Here is a 21681-nt window from a genome sequence, read left to right on the forward strand (position 1 = left end):
AAGCACTAGGGATATAAATATGAATAAGAAAAAGTTCCTGCCCTCAAGAAACTTATAACCTAATGGGGAGATGACACCCCAAAGGAAGCTGCAAATTGAAGGTGTCCCCTGTGTGGGGATATGATGGAAAAATCCAAAGGAGTGCAGCCAGGTAGGAAATGAAGAGATGGTTGGCTTGGCTTCCTCCTTAAATGCAGGTTTTGAAGCTGTTGGGTGCACCATCCAGTCAGAGGAGCAAAGGGTACTGGTGATGTGTAAGTACCAAGGTTGATTTGATCTTGCAGGATGATGAGGTTCACAATGGTAAGGTTCCTGGAGGCATGATGGAGAAGTCCAGAGGAGTGAAGCAGGGTGGGAAATGAAGAGATGGCCTGGTCAACCTGATAAGCTTCAAGGCTGCGACCGCTGTTTGGGTCTTTGATTTTGGATTCTTGGTAGGTGGGAAGAACTTTGATTGTCCTTTCTTGATGGATGCAAATATTTTGATTGATGGATTGAGACTGGGCGTGGGAGTAGGAAGAGGATTTTGTTAGAGAAAGATATTGTAAAATCAAACCCATGCTGAGACTCGAGCTTATAGAAGATCTGTAGATAGATCTTTGAAAGGGTCAGAGAAATCTGGAGAAAACTGAGCAGTGGCTAAAGGCTTGAGAATAGACTTTGGTTTCCAAAATATGAATCTTATCTGTTGTCCATCCCCGCCCCCAATGCCCCGGAACTACACAACTTCACAACCCCAGAGGAGAGACAAAGCAAACCTCTTGGCCTCAGAGCAGAGAGTAGCCACAGCAGTGATATAATAGCAAGACTTCCTAAGCTAAGCTGTGGAGAGACATTAGTTGAGTCTCAGAGATAACTGTGGGCAGGGTAATCATGTAGCCCCAGAAGAGAGAATAATATGATTCCAAAGGTGACAATAGTTGGGGGCAGAGTAATGAGTTTCTGAGCCTCAGTCTCCTGGAGGAGGGGCAAAAGGTACTTCCTGGACTCAGCTTTCTGGAGAAAGAAGGGAAGTTCCTGGAGAGAACAGGAACAAATTTGTGGCCTTGGAGCTGGAGGAATAAATAACATGGAGTTGAGCCACAGTTTGGGGGAGTAAACCTGACCCTCATCTGTGACTGCATCTGAGATTGTTAACTTGACTATTTGCTTGAGACTTGGAGGAAGGGAATAGGGATAGGGGAGAGTTCTTTGATCTGTGTATTTCTAGAGAAATCTGTTATTTCTAGAGAAAGACCTGGGTAGGCTACAAGCTAACTAAATGTTTTTTAATTCTCCTGTTACCTATCTGACCATTCCTTCTCAGTATCTTTTGCCATATCAACCGTATCTCATTTGCTAACTGTTGGTATTCTCCAAGGCTCTGGCCAAGCCCCTATTCTGTTTTCTTTCTAGGTGACTTCATCAGCCCCCAGGGGTTTAGTTATCATATCTATGCGGATGACTCTCAGATCTGTATAGTCAGTCCTAACCTTTCTGCAGAGTTACAGTCACACATCTCTAGCTGCCTCTTAGACATCTCAAAATGGATTCCTGTAGCCACCTCAAACTCAACACATCTACAGCAGATCTCATTATTCCCTCTAAGCCCACCCATCTTCTGAACAATCCTATTTCTGTTGAAATCATCACCATCCTTCCAGCTGCCCAGGTTCACAGCCTCAGTCATATTCAACTCCTAACTCCCTCACATCCCTCATTACAATCAGTTTCCAGCTCTTATTGATTCTACACTCATATAGTCAACACTCCAATCCAGGCCCTCATCCTCTCTTGCCTGGACTATCACATTGGCCCCAAATTGATCTCCCTGCCTCAAGTTTCTCTCCAATCCATTCTCTATGTGTCTGCCAAAGTAATATTCTTAAAGTTCAGGTGTCACTTACCTATTACCTCAAGGATTAAATGTAAATTCCTCTATTTAACATTTAAATCCCTTCACAAGCTACCCCTCACCTATATTTCCACCCTCCTTACTTTTCTGTTCCTGGAATGCAGTCCTTAAGTTTCCTTCAAAACTGAGCTCAGACGCCACCTCCTCCATACACAGCTTCACAGCCTTTTCTGATTGCACTCCAGGCTCCAGAAATAGCAGTAAGAACAGCAGTATCTAGAGGCAAGGCAGCATGATGAAGTGGGACAAGTTCTTGACTTGGAGTCAGGGCACATCTGGGCTCAAGTCCCAGTCTACATGACCCCTTTACCTTACTGAGGCTTAGTTTCCTTATCTGTAAAAGAGGGAGAGTAATAGCTTGCTTGATGAAAGAGGTACCAAAAAAAATACAGAAGAAAACGACACCTTAAAAAACAGAATTATCCTAGTGGTAAAAGAGTCACAAAAATTCACTGAAGAAAAGAACTCCTTGAAAAACAGAATAGGTCAAATGGAAAAGAAAGTAGAAAAAATTCACTGAGGAAAAGAACTTAAAAAGTAAAATAAGTCAAATGGAAAAGGAGATACAAAAATTTACTGAAGGAAAAGAACTCATTTAAAAGCAAAATTGGCCAAATGAAAAAAGAGGTACAAAAACTCACTGAAGAAAATAATTTCTCAAAAGTTAGAATTGGACAAGTGGAAGCAGTGACTCCATGAGACATCAACAAACAATAAAATAAAGTCAAAAGAATGAAAAAATAGAAGAAAAAAGGTATCTCATTTGAAAAGTAACTGACTTGGAAGGTAGATCAAGGAGAGAGAATTTAAGAATTGTCGGACTATGTAAAACCATAATCAAATAAAGAGCCTAGACATCATATTTCAAGAAATTATCAAGGAAAATTGCCCTGATATATTTATATCCAGAGTGCAAAATAGGAATTGAAAGAACCTACCAATTACCTCCTAAAAGAGATCCCAAAATGAAAACTCCCAAGAATATTATAACTAAATTCCAGAACTCCCAAGTCAAAGAGAAAATACTTCAAGAAGTCGGAAAGAAACAATTCAGATATCATGGAGCCATAGTCATGGTCACCCAAGATTTAGCAGCTTCCACGTTAAAGGAGGAGAGATCATAGTATATAATATTCTGGAAGGCAAAGGAGCATGAATTACAGCTGAGAATCATCTACTCAGCAAAACTGAGTATAATTCTCCAGGGGAAATCATGGATATTTATTGAAATAGAGGACTTTCAAGCATTCCTGATGGAAAGGCCAGAGCTGAATTGAAAATTTGCCATTCATACAGAAAACTCAAGAGAAGCATAAAAAGGTAAACATGAAAGAGTAATCATAAGAGACTCAGTAAGGTTAAACTGTTTGCATTTCTGTATGGTAAGATGATACATGGAACTCCTGAGAACATTTATCGTTATTAGGGCAGTTAAAAAGAGTTTATACAGACAGAGGATGTGGATGTATGTCAGTTATGTTGGAATGATCTCAAAAAAAGTGAAGGGGTGAGAAAGAGGGATGCACCTGGGAGAAGGGGAAAGGGAGAAGTAGAATGGGAAAAAATTTCTCACATAAAAGAAGTTTGCAAGGAAAAGCTTCTACAATATAAGGGAAAATGGTGTGGGACGGCAAGCAACGCTTGAACCTCACTCTCATTGGAATTGGTTCAGAGAAGGAAAAATACACACTCTGTTGTGCATAGAAATATAACTTACCCAGGAGGGAAATAAGAGGGGAAGGGGATAAGAGGACCTGGGGGCAGAGAGGAGGGGGGACAAAGGGGAGAACAGATTAAGGGAGGTATGGTTAGAAGCAAAAATAGACTTTTTGAGGAAAGACAGGATAAAAAGAGAGAGAGAAACAGAAGATAATGGAAAATAATTTGGAACTACACCCAAAGGGTTATAAACTGTGCATTCCCTTTGACTCAGCAATATCACTGCTAGCTCTGTATACCAAAGAGATCAAAGAAAATAAAAAGGGACCCATATGTACAAAAGTATTTATAGCAGCTCTTTTTGTGGTGGCAAAGAATTGAAAATTGAGAGGATGCTCACTATTTGGGGAATAGCTGAGCAAGTTGTGGCATGTTAATTGTGTTGGAGTACTATTGTGCTCACCACACAAGGGTGGTGGTTTCAGAAAAAAAACATGGCACGACATGATGTAAAGTGAAGTGAGAAGAACCAGGAGATCATTGTGCACAGTAACACCAATGTTGTAATTCTGATCAACTGTGAAAGACTTGGCTATTCTGATTAATACAATGATCCAAGACAGTTCTGAAGGACTCAGGATGAAAAAATGCTATCCAGCTCCATACAGAGAACTGATGAATTCTGAGTGCAAGAAGTATAATTTTCTCACTTTCTCTTTCTTGCTTTGTTTTGAAATATGATTAATATAGAAATATATTTTGCATGATTTCACATGTGTAACTGATATATTGCTTACCCTATTAGTGGGTGGAGGAGGGAGGGAGAGAATTTGGAACTCAAAATTTAAAAAGAAAAGAATATTAAAAGTAAATCATAAATTTTTAAAAAGTCATTTTTTAAAAAAAGAAAGAAAATGAATGGAGCTGAGAGGTTACCTGAATGTCTTCCTCATGGAACAGGCAGGAGGCCAGTGTCACTGGATCAAAGAGTACATGTTAGGGAGTAGGATGTAAGAAGACTGGAAGGTAGGAAGGGCTGGGTTATGAAGGACTCTGAATGCCAAATGGAGCTTTTTGCATTTGCTCCTGGAAGTGATTAGACTCCACTGGAGTTTATTGAGTTGGGGGATCAGTGTGTGGTATGTAACATGTTTTGATCTGTGCTTTAAGAAAATCACTGGTGGCTGAATGGAGGATGGATTGTAGTAGGGAGAGACTTCAGACCCACCAGTAGCTATTGAAGTAGTCTAGGAATGAGGTGATGAAGACCTGTACCATAATGATGGTAGTGTCAGAGGAGAGAAGTGGGGCATATTTGAGAGATGTTGCAAAAGTGAAATCAACTGGCCTTGGGACAGCTAGGGTATGGAGGATGAGAGATAGTGAGGAATCCAAGGTGACTCCAAGCATGTGAGCCTGAGGGACTGGGAGGATGGTGTTGTCCTCTATAGTAATAGGGAAGTGAGGGAGGGCTTGGAGTGAAAAATAAATGAGTTCTGTTTTGGACATAAGGAGTTGAAAATGTCTATTGGATATCTAGTTTGAGATGTCTAAAAAGTGGTTGGAGATGTGAGATTGATGGTCAGCAGAGTTTAGGGTGAAATAAGTAGATTTGATATTCATCAGTATAAATTCATCAATATAATGAAGACAGTTAAATCCCTGGGAATTGATGAGATCACCAAGTAAAGTAACATAGAGGGAGAAGGCAACAGGGCCCTCCTGTTAAAGGACACGATCCAGAAGATGATTCATCAAAGGAAACTGAGGAATGTTCAGATAGGTAAAAGGAAAACCACAAGAGAATGGTACCCCAAAAACAGAGAGAGACAGAGAGAATTAATCAAAGAGAGTGATCACCAGTGTCAAAGTCTGCAGAGAAGTCAAGGAAAATGAGAATTGAGAAAAGCAACTAAGAGATCATTAGCAACATTATTAGAAAGAGCGGTTTCAGTGGAAACCAGATTGTAAGGAGTTAAAAAGAGAGTGAGAGGAGAGGAAGTGAAGGCATCTACTATAGACAGCCTTTTTGAGGAGTTTAGCTACAAAGGGCAGAGGAGATAGAGGACTATAGTGGGTGTGGGTGGAAGGATCAAGTTTTTTGAGAATGGAGGAGGGCATGTTTGTCGGCTGTAGAAATGAGCCAGGGAGAAATTGAAAATAAATGAAGGAGTGTGAATAACAGAATCTGTTGCAGGATGTGGGATGGAATGAGATTGCTTAAATAGGTAGAGAGGGTTAGCCTTGGTAAGGAGTGTGGACATCCTTACTTATTACCAACTTAGTATTCCAGTCACAAAGTATTAAAATGTATGTTGAATTAATCTGGGGGGGAGGTATTTTGATTTCTTCATAGGATTTTTCTATCTCTTAATTCTCTGCAACTGACAGTGCACAAGCTACAGCTGTTTCTATGGTAGCCTTCTTGCAAATGTTCGTCAAGAATACTGCTTTATGAGATGACTTTTCCATGAAATCAATTTTCTGGTTGTCTTTAAGCATATAGTAAACCAACTCTTTTCTTTACCTCTCCAAAGAGTACCAGAGTGCTTCCTTACATGCTCTCAGTGTTAATGAATTAAAGTATGTCCTCTCCTGAAGTTCTACTCTAATTTCTCATCATGATGTGGAAGTAACTGTGGGTTTTTGAAAACTGTGCCAAAGGGAGCTCTAGAAAGTCCTACTTGAGGAGTAGGCTCAGCAATGGATTATATTTCTGTCTTACAAAGACCAGCCCAGCCAGCAAGTGCAGAAAGGCTCATTACCTGATGACTCTACTAGGTGTTTGGGGTTTGCTTTTTGAGAGGTGTTGAGGAAATCTGTGGCTACACACAAAAACATTGCCATCTGCATCAATGAAGGGAGTATCCCCACTAATGAAATCATAGCTTTGTGACCAAAGTATCAAAATAGGAGTGCTTCAATATGCAGTATTTTAGAGTAGCTTTCTCAGAATGTGAAATCTGTTAAGTTGCTTTGTATATTACCCATGTTAAACTTTGTTTTCTGAAAGTGTTACTCTAAAATATTTTATATCTAATGCATTCTTATTAACCAAAGAGCCATAATTTAGATTATAATGATGTGTTCTCTTCACAGAGATTCAACAGAAACAATTAATTTATTCCTGTGTCTCCTGTGTACACAGTACACAAATTATTGAAATAATTTTAATATATTCATAGAATCTATAAAATAATTGCTTGATGCAATAAACATACACATACACACACATACATACTCAAATGTTTGAATGTTAAGTAATTCAGTATTTCACAAAAATGGGCCCTATGACCTTAGAAGAATTTCATTTAAACAAGAGAAACCCAAAGTTAGGCATGATTCAAATTAACTTACAAAGTGACAATTCCAGTAGAAGGGAAGAAAGGAAGGAAGAAAGAGAGAAAGAAAATGGATTAATAGCTCCTTCTATTCACTGCAATTCTTATTTCAAATTTTGTATTAGAGAGAGGTTGGGAGTATGCAGAGGGCAATCAAAAGAAAGTATCATGCTTCAAGAAACTGAAATATGTAGTGTGCCATGTTTCACTTTTGACACTTGGGGTCTGTGTATTTTTTTTAACCAATATTAAGCTTAAAGCAACTAGCACAGTGATGGCCCAGGAGTAGAAGCCTGTAATTTTTTGTTTCATTTCCACAAGCATATAAGAAGTTTTGGGTGTGTAGAATGTATTTTACCAGACAATGAAATATGAAGATCATAGGTTCATTGCTTTAGAATTGGAAGGAACCTTAGCTGTCATCTAGTCCAGTCCTCATCATTTTGTAATGACTTGCCTGAGGTTGTCCAGGTAGCAAGGAACAGGTACTGTGACATCAGATTCAGTACTGTTTTCATTGTAATATACATGGTCTTTTCCTCAAAGATATTACTGTTTAGTTCAAGAGACAACATATACGATATATTACAAAATAGAAGATGATTGATTTTATTAGGTCATTTTAATATTCAAGATCTGATTCAAATAGCAAATATCTGATTAGCATTTATATTAAAGAGATGTCCAACTTTACTTGCTGGGAAAACTTGATCCAGTAGAAAGTTTTCTATGAATAATTTGGCATTTTCTTTAGGTTTTATAATACCAGTTCACTTATTTTTATTGATTCCATTTGAATTTTTAAAATTTAGTTGTAAAAACATACCTGTAAAAAGCTTAGTTCCTTTAGAAACAGCATGACTGAGGAGGCTTAGGAGACCAAACAATGTACTTGAAGTCACAAGACCTTGGTCTGGATTCACATAAAATACCTTCTTGATGCCTTATGATGGGCAAGTCACTTAACTTCCTTATATATAAAATGGGTATTAATAATACCCTAACTTCCTCATAGGATTGTTGGAAGATGCTCAGCAGTTTTATGAATGTTACATACATGTGAGGTGTTATTATTAGTGCCAATAATAATCCCCTATTCAAGATTCTGTGTTTTTAATTTTTATTTGGCACACATCTGTGTCTTCATTGGTTAGGGAACTACCTGTTTGGAAACTCTTCCCACCAGTGAAGAATAGCCATCAACTTAGAATTTTTGAATTTTCTGAGTGAACTGAAAGCATGAGCAACTTTGCCCATAGTCATACAGATAGCATGTTTCCAAGACAGGCCTTGAAACCAGGTCTTTCTGACTCTACTATGTCAGCCCGCCTCTCTTTTCCAAATTTATTTTAAAAAAATATTTTATATTGCTGTTCTGGTTTACTGACCAAATTAAAAAGGATATTAATGCTGAAGCAAAATTTCTATAGGCTGCTTGAATTAACCTAAATTATCGTCAGTCAAGTCATTGTCAGTCAGTAAGTATTTATTAAGTGTCTGCTATGTGTGAGGCATCATCATGAGTGCTGAGGTTACAAAGAAAGGTAGAAGACAATTCCTGCTCCCAGGAAGCCCGCAAGTTAATATGGTCTTAAGTCAGGTATTTGTATTGACTCTATCAAGAACAAGCAAATGGGCATCATTTGGCTACTGGGCTTTATACCTGGAAGCATAAACCACTAGAATTCAGAACAGCGTACATTTTCCCCACTAGGGGCAGTACACAAAATTCAAGCAGATAAAAATGTTGATGCACAACATAGACTGGTTATAGAATGCTATAGACCTCTTGTGTTTATTGTATCCTGTTTGATATGAGGTACATAGATTACGTGTGTGTGTGTGTGTGTGTGTGTGTGTTACACTATACGAGTCAGTATACCATCTATAGTTTAAATGTGAAAATCTCTGTGACAGTCTTAAGTTAATTTGCAAGTTCAAAGATGCCTCCACTGCCCTTTCACACAGTTTTCTAAATGTGATAATGGAGATATTTCAAAGAAAGTGCAATCCTGCATCTCTCAAAGTGAGTCAATCTGAGAACTACTTTTAGACATGTGGCTTCAGTTGTATAGAGAGAAAACATTCACCAAGCCTTCCTAGCATATGCTGATTTGGTTAGCTTTGTCATTATATTTGTTATCAAGATTTGTTATCTTGACTAATTAGAATATTTGGCTTTTAAATAGTATTTAAAAATAAAGGACTAGGGGAAATACAATCTTCTGAATTGGGCCAGGTATTTTTTCACTAGGTAAATATTTATAGGCATAAAAAGGGAAATTTCTTACTCATTATTACTGAATGGTATGTATTTTCTAGATGATATTTTTCTGCTTAAGTGATAGAACTACTATTCATGTAGAACTACTATAGTATATTTTTTAACCCGCTCTGCCAATGGTAGATTGTTTCTAAGTGTTACATTCCTATCTTCTAAGGAGGTCCAGAAAAGGGTCTAGCTTGTCTATAACTATATAAAAGCAGTTCTTTTGTAATAATCGTATTTTTGCTATTGAATACAAATTTTATGAACTTATTGGACATTTAATCTGGATGCTCCTGTTACAGTTTTATGTTGCCATATATTCTTTACATAATTAGAAAAGGTTTCTTGATACCGTAAACTTCCATTATAGACGTCCTTGTTCACAACAGAAATAAAATTGATCTTGTCTTGAAAGCATAATGTGAGAATTATGACATTTACTGTTAACGTCAAAATACATATTTGTACCAGTGCTTTCAAAGACAGGTCATTTTGCATAAAGCACTATTTTTGCAATTAGTTTATTTGTATCTTATGTTGCAGACAGAATCCACCAACGGGGAGAATCCAAGCATCAAGAAATCCCTCTTTCCTCTTTTTAATTCAAAGAATCCTTTAAAGCATAGTTCTTCTTTGAAAAAGCTTCCTGTAGTCACTCTACCTATGGTATCCATTTTTAAGTACTGTAGCACTGAAACCTGCTCCAGTAAACTTGTTTTACTGATGACAACAGCATGTCTTTTATTTTCATGGGGTCATATTCTCTTTATGCTAGTTAAGTATTTTGAGCCAGTTCCATAAATTCACTAGATCCAAATTATTGAGCACTCTGGCATGTTCGAATAAGTATAATAAGGAAGATGAAGCTTAAATCTAAAGATTATCAAAAAGCAATATGAAAACAAGTTGATAGGCAATGCTGGAAGACAGCATTCATAAGATCACTTATCACGTATTAAAAGTTAGATCAGTATTCCTAATCAGTAATTATTTTGGGGGCTCCTGGACATGGTCTGTTAATACTTGGTTTGCAGTTTATTGCTCTAAAACAAAGTTTAATGCATAAAATGGAGAAGAATTGAGAACTTCACAAAAAACAAACTTATGGTGATTTTGTGCTCTTTTTCTGGCTTGCTCCATTTTTTGCTAGTGACCTACTTTTAGCACCAGGGTATTTACTCTGAATTTGACATTAGTCACTCTCCATTTGCTGAATTGTTAATAAAAACAAATCTTAGTTTTATGAAATTAGTGAAACAAATCTCCAGTTTCTTCACTGTCCTCATGGTACCCCATGGAGGAATACTTTGACCAGTACTTACTAGGGTATGGTTCTCTGCCATTTTGGCAGCAATAACAGCTGACACTAGACTCCTCTGCCTTCCTAAAATTCAGTGTTTTGCTTTATTTCCTACCAGGCCAATGTTTTGGTTTTATTGAACTGGTTCATAACCTAACTACAGTATGGAATGCTATTGAATGAGGATAATATATTGTAATTTTTTGTGTAGATTGATTTAACTGCTCTTTCTTACAGTGACTAAACTAACAGCATGGGAATGCTTTAAGGGTAGAAGTTTTAACAAAGCTGCATGACATCTGCTGGTTTTTCCTTATGGAGGGGTAACTATGTTAAGAGGGCAGTCTCATTTAACTGGTGAGCACACTCATAAAAAATACACACACATATATATGTTCATATATGTGTGTATACATACATACACAGACAGACATACACATTGCAGTAGTATTTTGGGTTTTAGTTTTGGATTGTTAGGGTTTAGTTTTTTAGGGGGAGGGAGCTCCTTAGGAATAATCAATTACATAACTAGATACATTGGAATAAGTTAAATTTCCTCTTATATTCTTTTGTAGGTGCCCAATACAGATGGTCAGGATCTTCTGGCATTACAGAAAGCCATTCATTCGACTAATCACCAAAGCAGCCGGCCGAAGGAATGGCATCCCGAGAAGATCTCAGATCTTCAAGTTCATGTAAGTGGATGATGCCCACTTATCTTGATGTGCTACATCTGGGAATGGTTTGCTGTCTTACATTGGGAAGGGCTGTGTGTGTTAAAGTGCCAGAGTTAGGCAAAGATACACCAATATAGGAGCAGCAACATTACAGTCTGACAGAAAATCTCTGGCTATGAATAGGTAGTTTTCAAGTGAATTAAATCCAAGTTATCAGCAACTATAAGAAAAAATGTTCCAAATTATAAATAATTAGAGTATTACAAATTAAAGCAACTCTAAGGATCTATCTCACTCCCATTAGAATAGCAAGGGAAAAAAAAAGGAAAATGATAATTGTAGGAGGATCTATAGCAGAGCAGACAAAGTAATCTACTATTAGTGGATCTGTAAGTCCCAGCCATTTTGAGAAGCAGTTGGTTTTCATGCCCCAAAAGTCACTAAATTCTGCATATTCTTTGTCCTACTTGTACCATCACTAGATCTTTACGTCCAAAGAGATCAAAGAAAAACTGAAAGGACCCACATGTTTAAAAATATAGCAGCTCTTTTTGATATAGCAAAGAACTGAAAACTAAGATGGTGCCTATCAATTGGGGAATGATTGAGCAACTTATGGGTAAATTAATGTAATTGGATATTATTGTATTATAAGAAATGACTATACGGACTATTTCAGAAAAACCTGAGAAGATTTGTATGAACTGATGCAGAGTGAAACAAGCAGAACCAGGAGAATAATTTATTCGATAACAATATCTTTTTTCAAACACCTTTGAAAGATTTAAGAACTCAAGGTGATGCAATGACCAATCATGATTCCAGAGGTCAAATGTTGAAGCATGCTGCCCGCCTCCTGACAAGGGGAGACAGAGTCAAGATGTAGAATAAGACGAACATTTTTGGACGTGGCCAATTTTGACTGTTCGTATTTGTTTCAAGGATTTTGTTTTATTTTCCAGTGGTGAGAGGAAGTGCTAGTAGAAAGAGGAGGATTGGGAATAGGATAGTCTCCCTCTGCCTGCCCCCCCCAAAAAAGAAGAAAAACTAAAGAAAAAAGGATCATTGAAGCATGTTCTTTAAATTGAAAAGATCAGAAGGAAGGCCAGCACAGACAAGCAGGACAGCTTTGAAATTTACTTGTTCAATTTATTATATATTTTAAAAGAAAAGAAAGTTGTACCTGATATAAATTCTGTTTTATGTACAACCCTCCTTTTCTATTTTGCTATGTATATGAAAATGCCCATTTTATTTGATGTTTGTTAAACTCAGAATAAAAAATAGAATGAATAGAGAGATAAATGTCAGAGGTTTTGGCAGACTCCATGAGGTGGTCAATGGGTGTAACTGGTTCTGTTCAGCAAAGTGTCTGCTGTGCCCCAGGCACTCTTATAGAGCCACTGAGGGTATATCCAGAAGTGAAACATCCCTTGTTCTCAGAGAGTGTAGTGGGGGTGTGTGTGTGTGTGTGTGTGTGTGTGTGACAAAATATACACAGATATGTACCAACCAAGCTCCAAAAAGGAGTTGGAGACTCCATCCTGGAAGCTGAAGAGGGCCTTGCATTAATTTATTTTGTCTTTTGATTTTTCTAATTTGATTTCCTATGGTTTAATAAAGCCCACTCTTTAAAAAAACTGTGTACAAAAGGGCCATTGTCATATTTTGTAGAATCAAGGTTCAAGCCAATTGTTAAAGACTAGGATAAAGATTTCTTTTTGTTTGTTTGTTTGTTTGTTTGTTTGTTTGTTTTTAGTGGAACTGTTATGAAATTGTTAGAAAAATAAGAGCTTGGACCTTCAGCCTTTTGTTACATATGTATCCTTATAATGGATCTCAAAAGAAGAACAATACCTTTCATGATTTTTTTTTTTACACTAGGCAACACCAAGTTCTCTCCTAGCTTTAGAATGTCCACCAAATCCCATACCCAGTTCTCTTTCTTTCAGAGTCAGCCATTAAAATCACTCCGTAAGCTGTTACATCTCTCTTCCGCCTCAAACCATCCCGTTTCCTCGGATCCCCGCTTTCAGGCCTTACCAAGTCAGCAAGCCAAAAGTTCCTTTTCGGAAGTGCGGATTCACCCTATGAGCCAAGCGTCTAGCAGCAGCAGCAGCAGCAACGTCCGAGCTGAGGCCACTCCAAAGGCCAGGCCGACACTTCAGCTGCCGGGTCAGATAGACCCAGGCTGGCATGTATCCCCTGTGAGCAGGAGTGCTAACGAGGGGCCTTCCTACTCTGAACAGCTGGGTTCTAAGAGTGGGCCAAATGGGCACACATATAACAGAACAAATCGATCACGGATGCCAAATCTGAATGATTTAAAAGAGACAGCCTTGTAATTATGCTCCAGGGGATAGGGAGGAAAAAGCCAGCTCCCTGGGAAGAGGGGTGGGGAGGAAGGGGTGGGGTAGATAGGGCCAAGAGTGGTAAACCAGTATTTTCAGCCTTATAAAGGTGTGCAATATTGTGTATGTGGAGCTGCATCGTTGAGCACCATATTAGTCGTCAGGGATCGTGTAGTAAATGAGCTGAATTTCTGATTGCCAGTCACCAGAAGTCTCCCTTGATAGAGTTCAGGAAGAAGTTGCCTGGTTCTCTCCCCCTGCCTCTCACCCCTCCCTCACATTCCAGCTTTAGTGTGCTCCCTGGTGAAGCTGGGAAGCTAAAGCATGCCTTGGCACTTCAAGGGATGGAAAAATTAAGTGTCTCAACCTATGTCCTTACCACATACTTTCTGCCTAGTTGAAATGTGGGATTTATGTAATCCAAGCCTATCCCTTTCTTTCAAGGGTCAGAAGTCGAATTGTATGTCTTAAATTTGTTTTTTTTTAACTTCCATATTTGATAGGTTTGTAACATTTATTTATTATTAACTAATATTGTATTGTTATAATCATACCTTTTATGTTACAATATAAAGTTATTTTGAGCTGTTTGAAACATTGTGAAGCAGTGCGACAGCTACAGTAGTTTCTATAAAAACTAAACAGTAACATTTATATATTGCATCAGGAGTATTCTATCTATAAATATATATGGTAAATACCTGTCTGTTTTATAAATATCTTCATTTAAAGAAAGTATTGTTATGACACTATCTGCCATATTTTTATACATTTGTGATATAAAGTGCAGTATTATACTTGTAATAAAAGGGAGTTGAATTGTGGCTATGTGTGACTGTAACAGTATGAATCCTGCTCACCTGTAAGAGTGCAGCCCTCAAGGCATGATCAGTAGCAGCAAAATGTGTGCCATGTATTTCTAGCCCTGCTAGAAGGAAAACAAAAAAAGGATGAGGGACTGCCCAGCTAGCTGTATTGTAAGGAAGACCTCAGGCTGTTTTTGTTTTTGTTTTTTTTTCCAGTCCATGCATGATTAGCTCCCCTTTGTGTTTGGTATCACTTACATTTCTTGGTACAGAGAAAGTGCCCCTTAAAAACCACAACTAAAAACAGATGCTCTTCCATGGAATATTATGGGGTGTAGACCAAAGAAATCCAACATGATTTGTAAGTGTAATTTCAAAGTTGTGAATTTATATAAGATAGACTGCAAATCATGACATATCAGCTTTATGCTTAGGTGTATTATTCATTTGTATTGTATTGGGTAACTAGACAGAGTACATTAATGTAGTATTCTGATTTAAAATGCTGCTGTGCTTTTTTGGTTGCTATTTTTGAATAAATTTTAAGGCTTCGGAAACAGTTATAGTTATATTCTAATTATAGAGAAAATTGTCACATGCCCCATTTTCCTCTAGGGTCTCATTAGAATATCATTTCCAGTTAGGTTACCATTGACTCTGGCTTCAGGGACTTTTCCAAATTTCCCACAATATGGTGGCGTTTAAGTATAGCAAATATAGTGTCAGAACAATACCACTTTTTCTTGTCATTCATCTCCTTTCATTCCCAAGTCACTCACAGATGTCATTGAGCCCTTTGACCCTTGTGTGACAGTAGCCAGTGATTGTGCTTTATGTGTATTTTGTCCTGCTTCACCTAAACACATTCACCTGTCCACAGTCCTCAATTTTGGAAGTACCCAGTTGGCACCCCTTTTGAAGATTTCCCCCTCATACACACACATTTTTTCACCCCCAGGGTTCACTTTTAAAGAGAAGAGAGTATGTTTGTCTCCCCACTAATCCCCAAAGGGTGTGGCTTTGTCAGGGTTTATTCCTACCAGAGTTCTGAGCACATCAGATCCCACATCAGCTATGACAGATGAAAAATGTAATAAACTGAACTGCTCTGGCTACAGTTTTCTTCAGGATTTTGAAAAACTGGTAACCCTAATGATTATGCACAATACAAAAAAGGAGGCTCTCCTTCTCCAAGACTCTCTGAAATGTTAGATTGTGTGTATATTGCATTCTTATTTATATTATGATTTCATGTGTATAGACTATATGTAGAACTCATTGGTGCTTTTTGTTTCATTTTCAATAAATATATTGGACACTAAAGAAAAACTTAAGGTGGGCTTGATATTATCATTGAAGCTATTTGGTTTGAAATCCACTAATGATTTAACAAGCTGTGCTTTTTGTTTATTTTTTAATTGTTAGATTTTCTCTCTTCCTCCAGTTCAGGACGTTTCAGCTGGCCCTGCATTGTCTTGAACAGAATTTTTCCTTCAGAACTACTCTGTCCTATGTGAGAATTAAAAATCTAACAGCATTTATCTGAGTGCCTGTGACAGTGGAAGCCTGCATGTTCAACACTTTGACAATAGGGCTACAACCCTTCTGACCACCTTCCTTAAATGTTCAGCATAGAAGGGATTGTAGAAGTGCCTTTGGCACTTGGATTAGGGAGGGAACCATTTCCTGTTCACCCATGCTTTATACTGCTGGTGTCTTATATATGGGAGTATTTATGTTGGTTATTTTCTGAAGCAGGGTCTTAAGTTTTCAGAGTAATCAATCTTCTTGTGTATATTCCTAGATCTGAACCAGAAAACAGGTCCACTATCAATAGCATTTTGGAAATAAATCTTTAGCCTCTCTTCTCATCTTTGAAATTTTTCATTGATCCTAGATGTGATCTCTAAATTGAATTGATGGCTTATCATTTTCTTCCTACTCATAGAAGGGACAATCAAGTTTTCTCACACATCTGGTTGGTTTCAAACATGTCTTAGCTTGGAGCTGTTGCTTTTCCCAGAGTATGGTCTGTTGCTCCTTCTCTCAAAGGCTTCTTCCTGAGTCAACAGTGACCTGTCATTCCTGAAAAAAATATGCTAGAGAGAGAACTACAGAAATTGATTAGCTTAATGTGTGTTGGAGAGTGTGTGCCATCCACATGCTTATTAAGTACCGTAGACCTTCTAAGAATGAACTAACTTAATTAAGGCTTAAAAGGAATACTAAGGCATGTTTACATACCCTAAGCTGTCTAGATCCATTGAAGTTTAAAGTCACTGATACAATTTCCAGAATTACCCTTTACATTAGGGAAAATAAGTTTTTAGGCACTTATGGAATCCTTTCTCTTGTCCACCTTTATTTTTAACCATCATTACCATTTTCTCTGTGAGAGATTCAGATTGTACTTCACTCTCTCAGATCTTTGAGGCTTGTCCCAAGTGTTGTTGAATAGCACTTGGAGCCTAGGAGCATAGTGAGGTATTGTGCTTACAGAGTTCCCAAGTCACTTGGACCAGCTCACAAACTGGATTTGCCAAGTTGACCCTCTTCCCTAAGTTTTGGAATTGATGACATGGGTTTAGGGGGCTAACACTGCTTCCAGTTGAATCCTTGGATAAAGCCTCTCCTTTTACTCCTCAGTGCTGTTTTCTGCCTGTTAGAAGGGTAGGTATGTATTTTGGGAGAGATGGACCTAAGTGACCTCTGAGATATTTTAAGCTTGAAATTTCAGGTTAGTTCTTCCAGCAAGTTTTTCATGCAGCCAGCTGATTTGAGAGCAAACAGCAACTTGGAATTTTGTTTTGATTTGCACCTGTTGCTATAGGGGACCTGTAGATTTTAGCAAAAATTTACAGAGCACAATAGTCTTGGTAATTCATGCTTCTTCCTAGTTATAAAAGAAAAATGTCATATGCCAAGCAGTTTGGAACCTAAAGTGTGCTGGTGGTATGTTTATTTTAGAAGTATTTGTGCCTATATTTGCCATGGTGAAATATTTATAAAACATGCTCTAGGTTCTAACTCCTTACCGTCTAGCAGAATATTCTAAGCTTAGAGTTCTGCTGGTTAGTTTATAGTAACAAATATAATGGAAAAATATATGTCATGGTAGTACAAACTCAAGGTAGCCAATTCAGTATCTTCATAACCTGAAAATAAGTGGTGTCTCCTAGAGGAAAAAAAAAGTTTTCTCATTCTTCCTACTTAACATTGCTTCTTTAATATCATGGTATCTACCATTCTGTAACTTCAGAAAAAAGTTTTTTTCCAGCCACATACAGATTGTCCCAGATACAACTTTTTTAAAAAAATTAAGTACGAATTCTTTTCAAGTTTCTGGAAAGATCTAATTTTAGTAATCAGAATTCTGCTGGTACCCATATACCAGGATCCTTAAAGGAAGAGATAGTGGCAACTTTCTCAGATCTGTTCCTATAACCCTAATACAGTTAAAATCTGTATTATCCTGGTCCAGATACACTCTCCTGAGACTACTAATTTTATATCTGGAGGGCCATCATCTTCAACATGGATGGATGTTTAACACCATTACTAAACTACACAAAAACCCACACTCCTTTATGACATGAGAACATTACATATATATTACTTTACATACATGAAGATGAGCATGTGCATTCACACTTTTTTTTTCTGCATGAATCAATGCATGAGCAAAGGGAACTGTCCTGTGATATAAATTCTCTTTGATGTAAAAGAAAGGAATGTTGAGGCTATACTGGGGCTGTTTATACAGCTCTGTAGGTAAGAATAGGGTCTTTGGAAGTGTATCTCTGAGGATGGGTAGTTAGTTTGTTTTAAGAGTATCCACTTCTCCAGTGGTAGTCCTGGAAATCCTGGTGCTGACTCTCAAAAATTTTTGGTCCTGAAATGATGAGCAAATGCAAGAAATATCAGGTTATAACTGGGCCACTTGTCTTTGTAGGTACAACCATGATCCTAGTAGAAAGGGTAGGTAATGCATTGAGTTTCTGTTTATTTTTCAATGCTTTTATGGACTATAACTGTAAAGGTCCCTAGGCTCATGGACACGCATGGAACAACAATCAGCCACTACATAAATACCTTTTCTCTAAAGTTCTGTTTATCATCCTGTGATATATTAAAGTTGATTGTGAGACTCATTTCTGATGTTTGTTTAATTTCCACGAGTCAGTCAGTTTACTGGTGTGTTTGCTATAGAATACAAAGTGTCATCAAAAATGTGGCTTATTTTCCCATAGATTTACTTGTTAAGTTTGGGATTTTTTGTTTTATTTGCTGGAAAAGATATTCACCACTTTAGATTTTCAGGGCTAATAGAACTGAGCTGTATTAATATGATACTGTATTAACTTCTGGCCCCTCCTTGTCTTTTCTGCAGGGTCTGGAGTCCTTTCTTTTTTAGCCCCATTAAATCAATCTCTTTGTAGTATTCAGATTTAAAGTTGCCTTGTTTGCTTCTGTTCCAACACATCCAGGAGAAAGAGGCCTTATATGTTACTCCATCCACCCTATTTGTTGTATCCATAGACCGTTGTATTAAGATTTCCTCAGGACTTCCTTTGGTTTTAAGTTAATCACCTTTCTTCAGGAAGTTGTGACTAGTTTCATTTCAGCACGAGGACCAACTTGTCATGGTGCTTTGCTTCATTTCAAATAAAAAGAGCCTTAGGAATACAAAAGGTAGGTGAGATGGTGTATATATAAACATACAGGATGCTTTTTGCCTGGTTTACCAGAGGGTCCAGCTTGTCAAAGCGATCAGAATCATGAGAACAGAGAAAAATGTTCACTTCTGCAGAATAAAGCTCTCCATGTAAACTTAGAAGATACTTAAAAAATGGATAGCAAAGTTTTGTCTTTATTTTGACAGTTTTCATTAAAGATGTAAAATCCCTTGTGGTTGATTTGTTATTTTTCCCTTCCCTTGGCCCTTTTTTAATTGGGTGGTTTTTTTTGGGGGGGGGGGTCAGTTCTTAGTCTTATTTGAGTCAGGCTGGTTGATGGAGTGAAAGAATTTTTCACCCATAAATTTGGATTAACTAGAACAAGTAAACCCAACTGAAACAGACATCCAAAAATACTATCTCTAAGAATTGCTTTATGCCATTGGGAATTTCAGAACAGGTCTTTTATATTTAGGAGAAATTTCAGAACTTTTTCAGTCCCCAATAGGAGTAATATAGTGTCTGTGGGAAAACAAAAATATGGCTCAGGGTGAACTTGAGAACTTAGTTGTTGGGGTTTTTTTAATTTTGATTTGTTTTTGACCAAACAAGAAGATAAGGCTAAGCCAAAATGATGTGATATAACATCCACATTTATGGGTAAAGAATTACTAGAAATTCTTAAACGCACATACTTTATAATCATAACCATGTACTTTTTACTGTGGAAAGGAGGTGATGGGGTATTAATCTTTTTAATCCTTGAGTCCAAACTGACTTTGACATGTTGAATATTAAAATACTTCACAAGTTAATAAACCATTTGTAAAGTGTTTATAAAGCTTTCTATCATGTGTTGGTACACCTTATCAAGTTTTTTCTGGCATGTATTCCATTCTAACTACTGTAAAATTTCTATTGTTGCTGTAAATATTATAAAAATATTTATCCCATGGTAACCTTAATTATCAGCATGAAAATGGTTAATTTTTACTAAGCACAATGTATTTTTGAATGGATCTTCCAAAAATACGTCTTTAATAAAATGCAGATTTTGCACTAGAAAAACAATGTTGTCCAGATTGCTATAACTCCAAAGCCATGCAAGCCATCAGCATTGAATTCCTCTTTATGATAGCATGTGGCTTATTTTTATTTCTTCATTGAAAAGTAGTTCATTTAAATTCCAGCCATTATGACAAAGGAAAATGTGCCCTTGAAGGGGAAATCAATGCAAGGGACAGAAATTAATCTCAGTGAATGCAAAAAAATCTGATATTGATAGTATTAGTGTTTTCATTTTCAAAACATCTCCATACCCCAGAAGCTTGGCACACTTTAAGTTGCTCTTAAGTATGAGTATGATACACTTGAAAATTAGTAAACTCTCAAGTACCTGAGGCAGTTACTGATTTAACTAGAAAAAGTACCAACCCAGTGCCATTGCTAATACCAGACCTCAGTCTAAACCCGATTCACCATAATATCCTCAACCCCAATTCTCAGTATTAAAGATTATGGGTATATAGATTTGTGAGAGGGAAGAAGTTAATTCAGAATAACTTCTGTTCAGTTTTGAAGACAAAATTATACAAAATAGTTCACTGAGTCTAATGTAGGACAGGCGATTACAATAGCTCTCCATGAAGTATAATTTGGTATATATAACAAGTTAATTAGGCATTTATGTAATATTTTATCTATATTAATTTATACTGACAGCACACATTAACCAAAAACAGATTTTCCTCTGCTTTACATAAAGGTTTTGTTCTACACAAAGATGTGTGCAAAGGTTTCCATGATGAGATTTCTAGTGTAGAAACAAAGGTTAACTTAGCACATAGCTGAGAGGTAGGAATGAAGAAGAAAGTTAACACATCAGAAAGGAAATTATGTTGACTTAAATAGTGACTTCGAGTGTAGTTGGATTAAATTGCAGCTATTAGCACTGTCACCTCAAATTTCTATAATACCTTTTCTTCTCAAATGCTTAAAAGATTTCATGTTTTCTCATCCTGTTTTAGAAGTGGAAGTGACAGACTGAGAATATTTTGTTCAAAAACAAGCCACTAACCATTCTGGAAAGGTGACAAAAGTGGAACTTGAAACTCTGGGAAAGAACAGGATGGGAAGGTTAATGAACAATGGACATGTTGGTGACCCTTAACTGGGAATCACAGCTAAAATAATAATCTTCCTTTCCTTCCCATTTGTTTCTCTAAAACTGCCTCTGGTTGGTTTGCATCAACTTAAAGCCTCACTTCAAGTTTTGCAAGGTACAGGACTGTGAACAACATTGTGCTAATTAAATGTGTTCCTATTACATTACATATGTAAAAACATGCATAGGAAAAATAGACATAGCAATGGTAGAAGCCCTCTTGTTTTAGAATTTGCATAAGCTTTTGTGAATAATTTTATTAGGAAGTCATAGGAGTATATTGAATGTGACATTTTTCATGTAATAGCTAAATTCTTTTATTGTAAATTTAGATTAGGGATCAGATTAGTGTTCCTAAAAATGAAAGGAAACATGCTAAATAAAAGATAAGGAGCTGAGGTTTTTTTTTTCCAAAGTAATTTTTTAAAATGAAGAGCTTCTATGACAAAGAAGATGGAATTAGAAATTAAAATTGTAGATATATTTCATGTAATAGCTATATGGTCATGTGCACATACATGTAGATTATATTTCAGTATTCTAC

General features: G+C 37.0%; 1 protein-coding gene across 2 annotated transcripts in view; it reads left to right on the top strand.

Moving 5' to 3' along the window:
* Window positions 1–19968, top strand: part of CDKL5 (cyclin dependent kinase like 5) — a 266772-nt gene extending 246804 nt beyond the window's left edge. For both annotated transcript variants that reach the window (XM_027835406.1, XM_027835407.1), the window contains exons 17-18: window positions 11039–11158; window positions 13093–19968. In XM_027835406.1, coding sequence (XP_027691207.1) covers window positions 11039–11158; window positions 13093–13485 — 513 coding nt within the window. In that variant the 3' untranslated portion in view covers window positions 13486–19968. The remainder of the gene's footprint in view (window positions 1–11038; window positions 11159–13092) is intronic.
* Window positions 19969–21681: the final 1713 nt, after the last annotated feature.

The sequence above is a fragment of the Vombatus ursinus genome, unplaced genomic scaffold, assembly GCF_900497805.2.
Source record: "Vombatus ursinus unplaced genomic scaffold, bare-nosed wombat genome assembly UNPS02014814.1, whole genome shotgun sequence".
NCBI lineage: Eukaryota > Metazoa > Chordata > Mammalia > Diprotodontia > Vombatidae > Vombatus > Vombatus ursinus.